At 41.9% G+C, this 17166-nt stretch overlaps 1 protein-coding gene across 1 annotated transcript; it reads left to right on the forward strand.

Annotated features, from left to right (window-relative positions):
* Window positions 1–499: 499 nt before the first annotated feature.
* On the forward strand, window positions 500–14824 carry LOC311108390 (uncharacterized protein; the record flags this gene model as incomplete). The annotated part of the gene is made up of 9 exons (XM_084151023.1): window positions 500–518; window positions 705–762; window positions 890–1037; window positions 1165–1444; window positions 1641–1870; window positions 13197–13326; window positions 13604–13726; window positions 13944–14131; window positions 14456–14824. The coding sequence occupies 9 exons, from the start codon at window positions 500–502 to the stop codon at window positions 14822–14824; spliced, it is 1545 nt and encodes a 514-aa protein (XP_084007149.1).
* Between the last annotated feature and the right edge of the window lie 2342 nt (window positions 14825–17166).

Consider the following 17166-nt stretch of genomic DNA (forward strand, 5'->3'; position numbering starts at 1 on the left):
AATATGGTTCTGTGCATATATAAAAGCTATATGTATTGAGTTTCAGTGGATTTTAGAATGGCTTTACTTTTCAGCAGTGCAAATGTTAGTGTTACATTAGGCCCTGTGGTTTCTTGTGTCATGATTCTATCATTGGACATAATAATCCTCATAGGATTGTAGCCTACATATTACTTATTCAATCTCAATTCAACATGATATGGAATTATATGGAACTATGTATTGATTATGTCACAATCAATAGAAGTCTCTGGTTGCTATGACGTTGTTAACCTATATTAACTATTAGTTATGTAGTCATGATTATGACTCAATAATATGTCATAACACTGAGCAATACCGCTGCTTTTCCATCCATAGAAATTGAATCTCATTCTAGTTCTGTGGATCCATCATTCAGGCACAAGACAAAAAGTTGCCTGAAGGCTGTGTATCATTGTATTGTTGACCCAGACGGAGTGCACTTCACAAGGATTGTCTTTATCTGAGAAAGCTAACCATGGATAACTCTCCTGGAGGTAAGCACTGATTGGGCTGATGTAAGGTTGCATAATTCTGGTAACTTTCCCAAAAGTCCCCTATGAACGACTACCAATGGAGCAAGGATTGACTTCATTTGTACAGTCCAATAGTCATGGTGTGCAGAATGTGTCATTGCTGAACCAAGGCTTTGTCCTCTAATCTTCCTTGCATTCTTTCTTTAGTGAACCAGGAGCAGGGAGACATACCAATGATCCCATTGGTCCATGAGCCCATGTCAGGGTAAGGGTTTTCTATGTAACACAATGTAACATCTGCACAGAGGTGCATTCTTAAAGAAATGGGAATTGGGGGACAAAGAATCCTAAAGATGGTCCAATGGGCATGGTGTGAAATCTCTTTATCTCAGTCTGATAAACGTCCTGATGACTGCTAAGGATGAGATGCAGTGGGCCCAGAACCAGGTGAACAACTTGCAGCAGTCAATGGACCACATGCAGGGGCAGCTGAATTCCATGCAGGGGAAGTTTATTGAGTTGCAGAGTGCCCTCTCTCAGGTAGTAGATTAGTCTCAGCAAGAGTAGGATGAGTCATGTGTAATCATGATGATTAATGATGATGGCTGGAATGATAACGGTAATTCTAATGTCTTTGTAACTCCTATACTCCACCTGCACTGGATAGCTCCTTGATGACATGCCTGTGGTACCTGAAAGGGAGGGGATCCAACCGACAAACATCATCCCTGTGCAGAGGGAGGGGATCCTCCCGACAGGCATCATCCAGAGGGAGGATCCCAACAAGAACCAATCATTCCAACAAGGCATCATCCCAACACAAACCAATGGAATGGAACAGATGGAATGGCATGGACCACCTTCACCTCCCATCATCCCCATAGTGGGATCCTGGGATGCTGGAGTGAATGCTCCACGTTGTGGACATTTCTATGCCAGGAGAAAAGGTAATAAGAAAAGCCTTATCTTATGAGTGTGTTGTCTAAATGTCTACGTGAAACAGATTTAACTCTAGGAATCCATGTGCCTGTAGTCTGGTTGTGTTTGGGTTGTAACAAAGTATCATTTCAAGACACACTGTCAGCTAGTGATTGTTCTGTACTGTGATGAGCAGAGTGGCTTGACTTCTCCCACTTGTCACAGATATCCGGAGTAGATATGTGGCGGATCCTGCTTTAATGACCATCACCAAGCCGGAACACTCCGAGGCCAACCCTCAGAGCCAGACTGGCAGCTGGCTGGCGGCTGAACCTCAGCCCCCAGCACCCCCAGTACAGAAAACACCAAACAGTGGAGGCTGGCTCAGCTGGTTCTTCAGTGAAAAGAAAGATGTTCCTCAGATGACAAGGATACCAGATGACAAGCCTAGTTCTGTAAGTAACCTGTTATGTATATTCTATATAGAGACACTCTAGTGGATTCATCTATTTCTCAGTGGCTTGATTCACATTGATGGGTTGACACAAGTCCCATGCCCAAGGCTGAGGTATTCACTTTAATTCACGTCAGTAAAGCAGTGGATGACCATTGTATTTCAACTGTAAGAATGTTACTAATACATTTGCAAATTTGTTGATATGTTTTCCAGAATAAGCCTGTTCTACCTCCTCCCCCGATGGGGATGTATCTAGGGAACTCTAGTCTCCCCAAAGGAGTGAATCCTTACTCCATGAAAGCAGGTGAATAGTGCTTTAGACTACATGAGGTTTAACTCCAAGACTATACCAGCCAATGATAGCCCTCTCTGATGATCTCCTGCTAACACCTTTCCTTCTAACAGCAGGTCTAGGGGGCAGGTATCCCAAGCTATTGAACCCTGGTGGGATCACCACAACGCCTCCATACCAGGGACCTGGATCGCTCCCTGCCCAGCACACAACACTCATGGCACCAATGGCTGTGCCATTCGATGTTTAAAGGCAGAAACTTGCCCAAGGCACTCTATCCTATTGAGGTTTGACACTGAACAATCCTTCCGCAATGTATTAATTGAGTTAGCTTTACTTTACAGCAACACCTGGCTGAAGTAGCAGTGATGTTTAAGCTATTTATTTTTGTCTCACAGGTCATTTTCCAGGAGGGATCATTTGATATTTCAGCATTTTTAAAAGACAAAAAAAAGCATAAAAAAGTTATTAAAAGACTCTGTATGTTCACATAGCTTTGATATGTTTTCTGGCATCCTTTACAAGTCCATCGCTTGTGCATTTCTCTATGTTACATACTATACAGGTGGCTGTATTATTTATACATATATTTCCCAAATATATAAAAAAAGATATTTCATTTATCTATTTCATAAACATAATATCAAATGCAATTATAGTGCATATATTTAAATATATTACTTTACTGCAGGCCTGGCGTTGTGGGCGGGCCTTAGGGAGCCATGCTCGCCCTACCATACATTTACATTTACATTTTAGTCATTTAGCAGACGCTCTTATCCAGAGCGACTTACAGTTAGCGCATACATTATTTTATCGAACACACAACCCTGGCGTTGCAAACGCCATGCTCTACCAACTGAGCTACATCCCCTGCCGGCTCCACCTCCTTGCCTGTGTAAATAAAATACATGGTTGAATGAAATTTTGCATGACTAATGTTTTTGTTGTTGTTGCTATAACATGCTATGATATGATATGATATTTGGCCCATTTAAAGTTTCAATTACCTCTATTTTTTATTGTTAAATTAAATATGGCTCAAGTAATTAAGACTGACAGGGTTTTAGACCTATCATAAATGCATCATGAAGCGTGTGTCTCTTTTTGCTGATTCAAATGAATAGTGGGTGGAGCGTTATGTAGACAGCCTCGTGATCGTTCGGAATGTCATGTTCAAGAGTAGGCTACCTTAACTTGTTTGTTCATCGTGGTCAAAATGGATATTAGAAATTGGTTTGCTAAAAAGAATGCCTCATCTGCTGCAACAAGTAGTCTTAAAACAGCCGGCCACAACACAGCAATGATATGGAATAATTTACTCTTTATTGTATTGATATGACATAGACATTGTCAACGGATTCCTTTGTATATGTTGAAATAAGCTGATCTTTGTATTTAAAGCAGTAGCTTTTTATGTTATTTTTATTGTAGTATGGAAGCAATGAATTTCATCATATAGGCTAATTTGAGAAGAATTTGTAAAACTATTATTTGACACAAGTGGTGGTGATCTGTTCAAAATGACCATAATGTGACTATTTCACGAATGGCCATGAGCGCACAAGTTGGTTAAAAAGGTACGCTACAGTAGGCCAATTTTACAGAAAAATCAGAGTGATTATTGTTATATAGAGGCAATTCTGTTTTGAATGCTTCCCAATCTACTTAATTACTGTCATGAATTCATCTTGCCTTGGTCTGCAAATGCGATCAAAGAGTTGCATTAGCCTATTATAAAGGCGATTTAAGCAGCTGTGGTGAGTGTTAGTAAAAGCATTCTAATTTAATTTACATTTCAGTGTATTTCCTATGTCATGTAGGTAGTAGGCCATGCATAATACAAATATACGGAGCTGTCCATGGTGCTGAAGTTAGAGATCAATGTACCGGTAATGCCGAAGCCAGTAGGCAGCAAGCCACGTCAACAGGTGGAACGTGGACATGGGTAGGCTTATGCATGTTGTGCATAAGCCTACCCAGTTTTACATCTCAATAAAGTAAGCGGTTGGCACTTGGCACATACCTGAAAAAAAGAATGACTTAGCCCTAGAGATGAGAGGGAAAGTGTCCTAGTAGTGTTCCCATATCTCCTATTAATTCGCTGACAAAATATTATCATTAACTGCTCTTGAGTGTGAGGATACAGTGGTGAGGATGATTGCTTTTGTGTCTCAGGGTTGGAGATTTATCTTATCTATCACACAATATTTGTTGCTCAGAATGTTTGGCTCCCAAATAACACCAGCCTGTGGTGGAGTGGTCATTAGGACAGACAGAGAGAGAGAGAGACCTTAGACCTTCTGTCTGAGGACCAACTAGGGTCACCCAGCCACAGACCTGCGGGACCCCCCCCCCCCCCCCCCCACATCCACACCCCCACCCCAACCAATCAATACCCCCCCAAACCAACCATGCCCAAATCCCATATATGCCCCCTCAGATCAGACCTATGCCCCTCCTGCCCACCCCACGCCCCCCACTCCCGCAAAGAGGGCCTCAACATAAAAGTCACACATACGCCCAGGCCGTGAGCAGGCAAACAGGCCCAACCCCCACGCTTACACTAGCCCAAGATAATGGAATGTATCAGATGCTCAGCAGGCTCTGCTCACACTTACTGGTCTGAGGCCAAAACACACGACTAACAACATTGGACACTTTATGGAACACAAATCCTTCACTATCTCGTCCTGGAGTATCCAAGGCCTGAGGTCATCTGCCTTTGGCCTAAAGATCAGGAACCTGGACTTTACCAAATAAATCAGAAATACAGACATTGTCATCCTACAAGAAACATGGTATAGAGGTGATGGACCCACTGGTTGCCCTCTAGGTTACAGAGAGCTGGTAGTCCCATCCACCAAACTACCAGGAGTAAAACAGGGAAGGGACTCAGGGGGTATGCTAATTTGGTATAACTCACTCTATAAAAATAAATAAAAACAGGAACATTTTACATTTGGCTAGAAATTCAAAAGGAAATTATCTCAACAGAGATAAATGTCCTCCTGTGTGGTACCTATATCCCCCCACTAGAATCCCCATACTTTAATGAAGACAGCTTCTCCATCCTAGAGGGGGAGATCAATCATTTCCAGGCCCAGGGACATGTACAGTGCCTTGCAAAAGTATTTATCCCCCTTGGCGTTTTTCCTATTTTGTTGAATTACAGCCTGTAATTTAAATGGATTTTATTTGGATTTCATGTAATGGACATACACAAAATAGTCCAAATTGGTGAAGTGAAATGAATAAAATAACTTTGCTATGAAGCCCCTAAATAAGATCTGGTGCAACCAATTACCTTCAGAAGTCACATAATTAGTTAAATAAAGTCCACCTGTGTGCAATCTAAGTGTCATATGATCTGTCACATGATTTCAGTGTATATATACACCTGTTCTGAAAGGCCCCAGAGTCTGCAAAACCACTAAGCAAGGGGCACCACCAAGCAAGCGGCACCATGAAGACCAAGGAGCTCTCCAAACAGGTCAGGGACAAAGTTGTGGAGAAGTACAGATCAGGGTTGGGTTATAAAAAAATATCAGAAACTTTGAACATCCCACGGAGCACCATTAAATCCATTATTAAAAAATGGAAAGGATATGGCACCACAACAAACCTGCCAAGAGAGGGCCGCCCACCAAAACTCATGGACCAGGCAAGGAGGGCATTAATCAGAGAGGCAACAAAGAGACCAAAGATAACCCTGGAGGAGCTGCAAAGCTCCACAGTGGAGATTGGGGTATCTGTCCATAGGACCACTTTAAGCCGTACACTCCACAGAGCTGGGCTTTATGGAAGAGTGGCCAGAAAAAAGCCATTGCTTAAAGAAAAAAATAAGCAAACACGTTTGGTGTTCGCCAAAAGGCATGTGGGAGACTCCCCAAACATATGGAAGAAGGTACTCTGGTCAGATGAGACTAAAATTGAGCTTTTTGGCCATCAAGGAAAACGCTATGTATGGTGCAAACCCAACACCTCTCATCACCCCGAGAACACCATCCCCACAGTGAAGCATGGTGGTGGCAGCATCATGCTGTGGGGATATTTTTCATCGGCAGGGACTGGGAAACTCGTCAGAATTGAAGGAATGATGGATGGCGCTAAATACAGGGAAATTCTTGAGGGAAACCTGTTTCAGTCTTCCAGAGATTTGAGACTGGGACGGAGGTTCACCTTCCAGCAGGACAATGACCCTAAGCATACTGCTAAAGCAACACTTGAGTGGTTTAAGGGGGAAACATTTAAATGTCTTAGAATGGCCTAGTCAAAGCCCAGACCTCAATCCAATTGAGAATCTGTGGTATAAAGATTGCTGTACACCAGCGGAACATATCCAACTTGAAGGAGCTGGAGCAGTTTTGTCTAGAAGAATGGGCAAAAATCCCAGTGGCTAGATGTGCCAAGCTTATAGAGACATACCCCAAGAGACTTGCAGCTGTAATTGCTGCAAAAGGTGGCTCTACAAAGTATTGACTTTGGGGGGGGGGGGGGTGAATAGTTATGCACACTCAAGTTTTGTGTTTTTTTGTCTTATTTCTTGTTTGTTTCACCCCAAAAAAATATTTTGCATCTTCAAAGTGGTAGACATATTATGTAAATCAAATTATACAAACCCCCCAAAAATCCATTTTAATTCCAGGTTGTAAGGCAACAAAATAGGAAAAATGCCAAGGGGGGTGAATACTTTCGCAAGCCACTGTTCTAGTCTGTGGTGACCTAAATGCTAGAACTGGACAAGAACCTGACACCCTCAGCACACAGGGGGACAAAGACCTACCTGGAGGTGACAGCACCCCTCCCCATATGTCCCCCTAGACACAACTACGTCAACATAACCAACAAAAACGGGTCACAACTCCTGCAGCTCTGTCTCACACTGGGTATGTACATAGTCAATGGTAGGCTTCGAGGGGACTCCTACGGTAGGTATACCTATAACCCATCTCTTGGCAGTAGTACTGTAGACTACTTTATCACCAACCTCAACCCAGAGTCTCTCGGAGCATTCACAGTCAGCCCACCGACACCCCTATCAGATCACAGCAAAATCATAATCTACTTGAACGGAGCAATAATCAACCATGAGGCATCGAAGCTGAACGAACTGCATACTATTAAGAAATGCTATAGATGGAAGGAGGGTAGTGTAGAAACCTACCAAAAAACTATTGGCCAACAACACATCCAATCACTCCTAGACAAAATGTTTTCCTTCAATAGTGAAGGTGTAAACTTAGGAACAGTAGGAAGCCTGAACAATATATTTGACCTATCAGCTGACATATTAAATTAAAATTCCGGCAGAAAACCTAAGACAACTAACAACAATGAGAAATGGTTTGATGAAGAATGTAAAAACCTAATAAAGAAATTGAGAAACCTATCCAACCAAAAACACAGAGAACCAGAAAACTTTAGCTTACGCCTTCACTATGGTGAAACACTAAAACAATACAGAAATACACTAAGAAAAAAGAAGGACCAGCATGACAGAAAACAGCTCATTGTGATTGAAGAATCCATAGAATCAAATCACTTCTGGGAAAATTGGAACACACTAAACAAACAACAACATGAAGAGCTATCTATCCAATATGAAGATGTATTGATAAACCACTTCTCCAACCTTTTTGGCCATATAACAAAGAACCAAGTGCAAAAACATATACATGATCATTTACTAAACTTAGAATAAGTTATTAAAGACTACCAGAACCCACTGGATTCTCCAATTACATTGGATGAGCTACAGGACAAAATACAACCCCCCCCACCCCAACCCAAAAAGGGCTGTGGTGTTGATGGTGTCCTAAACAAAATGATAAAATATATGGACCACAAATTCAAGTTGGCTACTCTTAAACTCTTCAATATTACCCTCAGCTCTGGCATCTTCCCTAATATTTGGAACCAAGGCTTGATCACTCCAACCCATAAAATGTGACCCCAATAATTTCTGTAGAATATGCGTTAGCAGCAATCTCTGAAGAATCCTCTGCAGTATCATCAACAGCAGACTCTAACATTTCCTCAGTGGAATCAATGTCCTGAGAAAATGTAAAATTGTCTTCTTACCAAAATACTGTACGACAAACCACGTATACACCATTATTGACAAACTGGACTCAGAAATCAAATGTCTACTGTTTGCAGATGATCTGGTACTTCTGTCCCCAACCAAAGAGGGCCTAAAGCAGCAGTGAATCTCAGTAAGACAAAAATAATGGTGTTCCAAAAAAGGTCCAGTAGCCAAGACAACAAATACAAATTCTATCTAGACACTGTTGCCCTAGAGCACACAAAGAATTACACCCACCTCATCCTAAACATCAACACAACAGGTACAGTTGAAGTCGGAAGTTTTACATACACCTTAGCCAAATATATTTAAACTCAGTTTTTCACAATTCCTGACATTTAATCCTAGTAAAAATTCCCTGTTTTAGGTCAGTTAGGATCAGCACTTTATTTTAAAAATGTGAAATGACAGAATAATAGTAGAGAAGTTTACATACACTCAATTAGTATTTGGTAGCATTGCCTTTAAATAGTTTAACTTGGGTCAAACGTTTCGGGTAGCCTTCCACAAGCTTCCCACAATAAATTGGGTGAATTTTGGCCCATTCCTCCTGACAGAACTGGTGTAACTGAGTCAGGTTTGTAGGCATCCTTGCTCGCACAGGCTTTTTCAGATCTGCCCACAAAAGTCCTTCAATGCAAAACAGTATTTTAATCAGTTATTTGGTGATGTGAATATATTTACTGTATCTAAAATTGATAACTAAAAAAAAAAAACACACTATTGAAACATTTCTGAAATTCACTGAGTTGGATGGTATTTCCTGTCCTCCTCTGCTGTACAATGTTTTAAAACAGTTGCAGCCAACAGTATTTTTCAGTGACAACACGTTTGCGGCGTCCTCGGAGACGCAGATAGCTAATTAGCACGGGTAATCGACTCTGTCTTCCGTCTGTTGTCTGTAAACAAGCTCTGTAAAATGGAAATATGTCCATGTGGGGGAGTCTTAACCCTATAAAGGTGTTTTAGGAATTTAACCTTAACATTTTTATAATAATAATAATTCTTGCTGATATGAAATATACGTTCTTTGTTTCCAAAGCCGTACCGCAAGCGATCCGTGCTAACGTTTAGAGCTAGCATCAGGGCTGTAAACAACTCCCACAGCCAGAAGATACTATTGTCAATAGGCACTAAAGGTTATTAGTGTCTATGAATGGGCTGGGATTGCCTTACAACTATATATACATTCCTTATTGTAGGTGAAGGAGAAACCTCACTCAATATTGCCATTGTCTTTAGGCCTAGCTGAAATGTGTGTAATGCATCCAGAATAGGTTTTTGCTCAGAATTACAATAGCCAATGTTGTTTACCACTGTTACCATCTACGCATGGATGCCATTGTGGCAGGTTAATCTGGTTCTTCTACTATAATGGTATGCAGCCACAGGAGTCAAAATTATATGACCATTAGACCATGTTTGAATCAATAGCTGAATGACAAATGTTTAACTCGAGGGAAGACCTCTTGTAATAACATTTATAGTTGGGTGGATTTCTGTTGGGTGGATTGTTGCACAATTGCTGTTATACTAATCTATAATGAGCCTTTTAGCTAATCAGTGGGCAAGGCCAGCCCCCCTGCCAAGATGGGCCAGCCTGTTTTTCTCAGGCTGAGGTCACGCAAACTCATATTCAAAGTGAAACAGGGCTTCAGCAAAGATACTTGTTCTGACACTGTCATCAGTTAGACAGACAACATCATGGATTGTAAAAAACTGAAAGGATGGGTGTCACTGCTTATAAACTTGGAGCACATTCCACTTTGTCATATTTTTTTGGGCAGCTAAAACCATGATTTGGACAAACAGTAAAGTGCATTAGCCTCACGATTCCTGTAATGAAACTGAGCACCCTGACCCTGTGCCTGTTTCACAGGGACCTGCTGCTGTAATGAGCAAGCCACTCTCCTCTTCCCCCATGCGCTTGAGAGAGAAATGTGGTCTAATCGTTTAACATTTCAAAATGCAATTGCGGGAAATCACCGCTTTGGAAGTTTAGTCTCTTTGTCCCGTTTGAAGAGTGGAGGGCCTCAGCTTTCTCAATAGTCAGCTCAATAGTTTTACAACCAAGATATTTGATATGGCTTTGAGATATGGAGCGGCGCGCGGCGAAATGCACACCGGCCTTTGCGAGGGTATAGGCCGATAGGTCTCATGGGTAGTAGCCTACAACTGCAACATGTTTTTAGGACATAAAATGTACTGTTGGTTGAATACATGGCTACTAGCAGTGGGTATTATATTTAGAGTTATCGATCTAGTTAATGTGTTTTGAGTTTCCACTTCCTCGTGTTGTACCCCAAATTAATTAGCCTAATGATATTTGAGGTGCACATAAAGATGTATCTCTATTGAACAAAAAAATTCTGGAGTCCTATTTTGACAGTAAAATATAGCAAATATAGTCTTAATTGTCATCCCATAATTCATGACAATCACTGGGTTAGGTTAAATGTATTGAGTCATGCATTCCTGCTTGTACGTGTTAGATGAAACAACTTAGTCTGTCTATTTATTACACTTCTTAATAAAGCACTATGAATGACTTCATAAAATGATTACTCATAATTTGGGGGGCTGGTGCCAACAACTGTAAAAGTTAGTAGCACCAGTGACACCAGGGGAAAATGTTAGCCTGGAGCCCTGTAATAGTAATTGACCTAGAGACTGCTGCCCTATGTACATAGTCATTGAACACTGGTCACTTTAATAATATTTACATACTGTTTTACCTACTTTGTGTGTATGCTGTATTCTAGTCAAGGCTCATCCTATATAACTACTGCTGTACACACCTTTTCTATTCATACATTTTCCATTATGTCTATACACACCATCATATAAACTCAGCAAAACAAGAAATGTCCCTTTTTCAGGACCCTGTCTTTCAAAGATAATTTGTAAAAATCCAAATAACTTCACAGATCTCAATTGTAAAGGGTTTAAACACTGTTTCGCATGCTTGTTCAATGAACCATAAACAATTAATGAACATGCACGTGTGGAACGGTCGTTAAGACACTAACAGCTTACAGACGGTAGGCAATTAAGGTCACAGTTATGAAAACTTAGGACACTAAAGAGGCCTTTCTACTGACCTGCTCATCTGCGTGAACGTGCCTTAGACATGCTGCAAGGAGGCATGAGGACTGCCGATGTGGCCAGGGCAATACATTGCAATGTCCGTACTGTGAGACGCCTAAGACGGCGCTACAGGGAGACAGGACAGACAGCTGATCGTCCTCGCAGTGGCAGACCACGTGTAACAACACCTGCACAGGATCGGTACATCCGAACATCACACCTGCGGGACAGGTACAGGATGGCAACAACAACTGCCCGAGTTACACCAGGAACGCACAATCCCTCCATCAGTGCTCAGACTTTCCGCAATAGGCTGAGAGAGGCTGGACTGAGGGCTTGTAGGCCTGTTGTAAGGCAGGTCCTCACCAGACATCACCGGCAACAACGTCGCCTATGGGCACAAACCCACCGTCGGGACTGGCAAAAAGTGCTCTTCACTGACGAGTCGCGGTTTTGTCTCACCAGGGGTGATGGTCGGATTCGCGTTTATCGTCGAAGGAATGAGCGTTACACCGAGGCCTGTACTCTGGAGCGGGATCAATTTGGAGGTGGAGGGTTCGTCATGGTCTGGGGCGGTGTGTCACAGCATCGTCGGAATGAGCTTGTTGTCATTGCAGGCAATCTCAACGCTGTGCGTTACAGGGAAGACATCCTCCTCCCTCATGTGGTACCCTTTCTGCAGGCTCATCCTGACATGACCCTCCAGCATGACAATGCCACCAGCCATACTGCTCGTGATTTCCTGCAAGACAGGAATGTCAGTGTTCTTCCATTGCCAACGAAGAGCCCAGATCTCAAACCCATTGAGCACGTCTGGGACCTGTTGGATCAGAGGGTGAGTGCTAGGGCCATCCCCCCTCAGAAATGTCCGGGAACTTGCAGGTGCCTTGTGGAAGAGTGGGGTAACATCTCACAGCATGAACTGGCAAATCTGGTGCAGTCCATGAGGAGGAGATGCACCGCAGTACTTAATGCAGCTGGTGGCCACACCAGACTGTTACTTTTGATTTTGACCCCCCTTTTGTTCAGGGACACATTATTCCATTTCTGCTAGTCACATGTCTGTGGAACTTGTTCAGTTTGTCTCAGTTGTTGAATCTTGTTATGTTCATGCAAATATTTACACATGTTAAGTTTGCTGAAAATAAACGCAGTTGACAATGAGAGGACGTTTTCTTTATATGTATATTCCGTCTATCTAATAACTCTATATTAAATTCCTTTATTTTTATTTAGGGGATTTGTGTGGTTTTTTGTATTGTTCGCTATTATTAATATCACTACTGCACTGTTGGCGCTAGAAACATCATTTCGCTACACCCACGATAACATCTGCAAAATGTCTATGCGGCCAATAACATTTGAAGGTATGTGTTGATTCAGGAGAACATATATATGACGGGCACTAATTAGCAATATAGGCTAAGTTGCTAGCTTGGCTTTTATAACGTGGAATGTTTAAGCAGACAGAACAGAACAAAAGCAGCACTGAGTGACACCAGCGAAGGTGCTGAGACAAACAAAATGGTTAGAGAAGAGGCACAGTTATAGTGGTGAGTTGTCTCCAGTGGTGTTTTTACGTATTTGTTTTAAACATGAGCTGGTTAAAAAAAGAGGACCATGTCTCGCCAATCACTGGTACAGAAAATGGTTGAGAAATGCTGTACTTTACTGCCAATGTTATGTCAGCACTACTGCCTGTGTGTAGGGTCAGGGTGAAGGGTGCATCTATGGTTGGTGGTATCATGATGGTGGGAGGGATGGTGGTGTACGCAGCGATGTGGATAATGCCAGGGCTGAATTCTTGTCCCAGTCCGCCCCTGTGCATTTATCAGTGCATTTGTGCACACCCTGCAGGCTCTGATGTCTGTGAACGCACGGCTGAGGCAGCTCTACCCCGACAGCGAAGAGCTGTTTGACATCGTCCTGATGACTAATAACCACGCCCAGGTCGGAGTGCGCCTCATCAACAGCATCAACCACTACGGTTCGTGGTCGACACGCTCAGCCATGCCTACTACAGTGCTATAAGCAGAGAAATACAATGACCAGTAATTGGAGTAATTATATTTCTATGGTTATAAGACGCGCTTATTGTGAGCTGCATTTCATTGAATGATGGGTATTTTTGACCAAATATGTTTTTAGTGGTTGTATGCATGTTTTGCATGGATGTTAGTGGCAATCTTTGGCTACCAGCCTGATGATACCATCACATTTGTATGGGGTTCTGATACGTTTTTGTTTTTCACTCTACCTGACAGATTTAACCATTGAGAGGTTCTGTATGACGGGAGGGCAAAGCCCCATTGGCTATCTGAAGGCCTATCTGACCAACCTGTACCTCTCCAAGGATGGAGAGAAAGTCATGGAGGCCATTGAGGAGGGTAGTTGAAAATGCTGCTTTCCTTTGTCCTCTAGGGATTAAACTGGTTTAGGTTAGCATGGATGCTAAATTGGTAACAGAGTAAAAAACTGTAGATGTACATTGTGGTAACACTTTTTATAGGTATGATATAGCCTACATATATGATACCGTTGTAATGCATTTTTAAGACTTATGAGCATGTATAAGCCCCTTTTTTATAATGTCTTTATAAATAGGCATTGCAGCAGCGACCATGTTTGCATCTGGAGATGTGGAGAACAAGCTTTCCGACACACAGCTGAAAGTTGCCTTTGACGGGGATGCTGTCCTCTTCTCTGATGAGTCGGAGATCATCGTGAAACAACACGGCCTGGACACGTTCTTTGAGCATGAGAAGGAGTTTGAGAACAAACCTCTTGCACAGGTGTTCATGAGAGTATATGCCTCCTATTTTATGTTAGCTTTTGACATGATTCCAAATGTTCTTTCTTTGGGTAATACTTTATTTGGAGTCTCCCTATAGAGGGTTATAGATGTTCAACTTACTATCAACAAACTTTTTAACTAACACACCCACTTACCCTAATCCTTAACAAGTTGTTGCATATCATCCGTGGCTGTTGATAGTTTGAGCATTTAAAGACCATCTATAATAGGGGACTATCCAAATAAACTGGAACCCATTGATGTATTTGCTTTAATAAAAAATGTAATAATACTATGCTAACCCTATGTCTCATTCACTCAGGGTCCCTTAAAGTGTTTCCTGGAGGCGCTTGGTAAGCTCCAGAGGAAGTTCTACGCCAAGAACGAGCGTATGACCTGCCCCATTCGTACCTACCTAGTAACATCCCGCAGCGCAGCCAGCTCAGGGGCCCGCGTCCTCAAGACCCTCAGGAGCTGGGGCCTGGAGATCGACGAGGCCCTGTTCCTAGCCGGGGCCCCTAAAGGGCCCCTCCTGCAGAAGATCCGTCCCCACATCTTCTTTGATGACCAGATGTTCCACATCGAGGGGGCCAAGGAGCTGGGTACTATCGCGGCACACGTGCCTTATGGGATTGGACAGAAGTACCACAAGGAGAAACTTAGTGAGCAGCCTGCCAAAGACACAAAGTAGTGAGCCTCCTAGGGGTGGGAAGGTATCATACATTATGCAAATAGTTAGTTGCGCACAACCCTGTCATCAGCGGTAGGTTTTGTTTTGTGCTGGATTTTGTATTAAAAGTGCCTTTATCAGAATATACTGTAATAAAAATGTAGTAGTACTCACTTCAGGGATTTTTGCTAGAATAAAACAAGTTTTACAATGTCACCTGATGTTCTCGTTCATAAGGAGAATACTTTAATGCAATATTCATCATATTCCAGTTGTTAATTACAGAATTATCTATCTAGTTTTTGCAAGAATGTATGTGTTCACATTTCACACACACAAGTGTTTTTTATATCTTTAGAGAAGAACATTTGGTCTCATTTGCTGCAGAGACCAACATGTACACTACCTGTGAAAAGTTTTAGAGCACCTACTCATTCAAGGGTTTTTCTTAATTTTTACTATTTTCTACATTGTAGAATAATAGTGAAGACATCAAAATTATGAAATAACACGTATGGAATCATGTAGTAACCAAAAAAGTATCAAAATCAAAATATATTTGAGATTCTTCAAATAGCCACCCTTTGCCTTGATGACTGCTTTGCACACTCTTGGCATTCTCTCAACTAGCTTCACCTGGAATGCTTTTCCAACAGTCTTGAAGGAGTTCACACATGCTGAGCACTTGTTGGCTGCTTTTCCTTCACTCTGTGGTCCAACTCATCCCAAACCAGCTCAATTGGGTTGAGGTTGGGGGATTGTGGAGGCCAGGTCTTCTGATGCTGCACTCCATCACTCTCCTTCTTGGTTAAATAGCCCTTATACAGCCCGGAGGTGTGTTGGGTCATTGTCCTGTTGTAAAACAAATGATAGTCCCACTAAGCACAAACCAGATGGGCCATGAAGGCCTGATTCACACAGTCTCCTCTGAACAGTTGATGTGTCTGTTACTTGAACTCTGTGAAGCATTTATTTGGGCTGCAATTTCTGAGGCTGGCAACTCTAATGAACTTATCCTCTACAGCAGAGGTAACTCTGGGTCTTCCATTCCTGTGGCAGTCCTCATGAGAGCCATCATAGCACTTGATGGTTTTTGCGACTGCACTTGAAGAAACTTTAAAAGTTCTTGAAATGTTCCATATTGACTGACCTTCATGTCTTAAAGTAATGATGGACTGTCGTTTCTCTTTGCATAATTGAGCTGTTCTTGCCATAATATGGACTTGGTCTTTTACCAAATAGGGCTATCTTCTGTATAGATACCTTGTCACAACACAACTGATTGGCTCAAACACATTAAGAAGGAAAGAAATTCCACTAATTAACTTTTAAGAAAGCACACCTGTTAATTAAAATGCTTTCCAGGTGACTACCTCATGAAGCTGGTTGAGAGAATGCCAAGAGTGTGCAAAGCTGTCATCAAGGCAAAGGGTGGCTATTTGAAGAATCTCAAATATAAAATATATTTTGATTTGTTTAACACTTTTTTGGTTACTACATGATTCCATATGTGTTATTTCATAATTTTGATGTCTTCACCATTATTCTACAATGTAGAAAATAGTAAATCCCTTGAATTAGTAGGTGTTCTAAAACTTTTGACCAGTAGTGTATTTTACAGTTAACTGCCAAAATAATGGAAGCAGATGAGTAAATGAGGGATACAACGTATATTGAAATCAGGCACTGAATGGTTTGTTAAGCATGACAACTATGTAAACCATTTGCGATGGCCGTCTCAGTCACCAGATTTCCACCCAATTGGACACTTATGGGAGATTCTGGAGCGGCGCCTGAGACGAGTTTTCCACCACCATCAACAAAACACCAAACGATGGAATTTATCGTGGAAGAAGGGTGTCGCGTCCCTCCAATAGAGTTCCAGACACGTGTAGAATCTATGCCAAGGTGCATTGAAGCTGTTCTGGCTCGTGGTGGCCCAACGCGCTATTAAGACATTTTATTTTGGTGTTTCCATTATTTTGACCTGTATAGTCTCAACACTCCTGCATCTAGACTTCGGCCAATGCATGTCATGGAATTGCGGTTTATCATAGCTTTGAAATCCTTTGCATAGAGGAACGGCAAGGATATGTGCATAGTGAAGGTATGAAAGGGAGCATTTACAAGGTAGAACGCTAATTGATATGAAAGTGATGCGTTTTGGTTTTCATGCTTAGGCTACCATATAAAATAGGCTTTATTACATTTATTTACACTTAATATCTATTCCACTTTTTACTATCCATTCATTGTTCTAATAAAGGGTTCTTCAATTCCGGTCCTGGAGGGCCGAAACACTTCTGTTTTTTTATTTCTACCTGGTAGTTAATTGCACTCACCTGGTGTCCCAGGTCTGAATT

Source organism: Coregonus lavaretus (assembly GCF_964263955.1).
Source record: "Coregonus lavaretus genome assembly, chromosome: 33".
Taxonomy (NCBI): Eukaryota; Metazoa; Chordata; class Actinopteri; order Salmoniformes; family Salmonidae; genus Coregonus; species Coregonus lavaretus.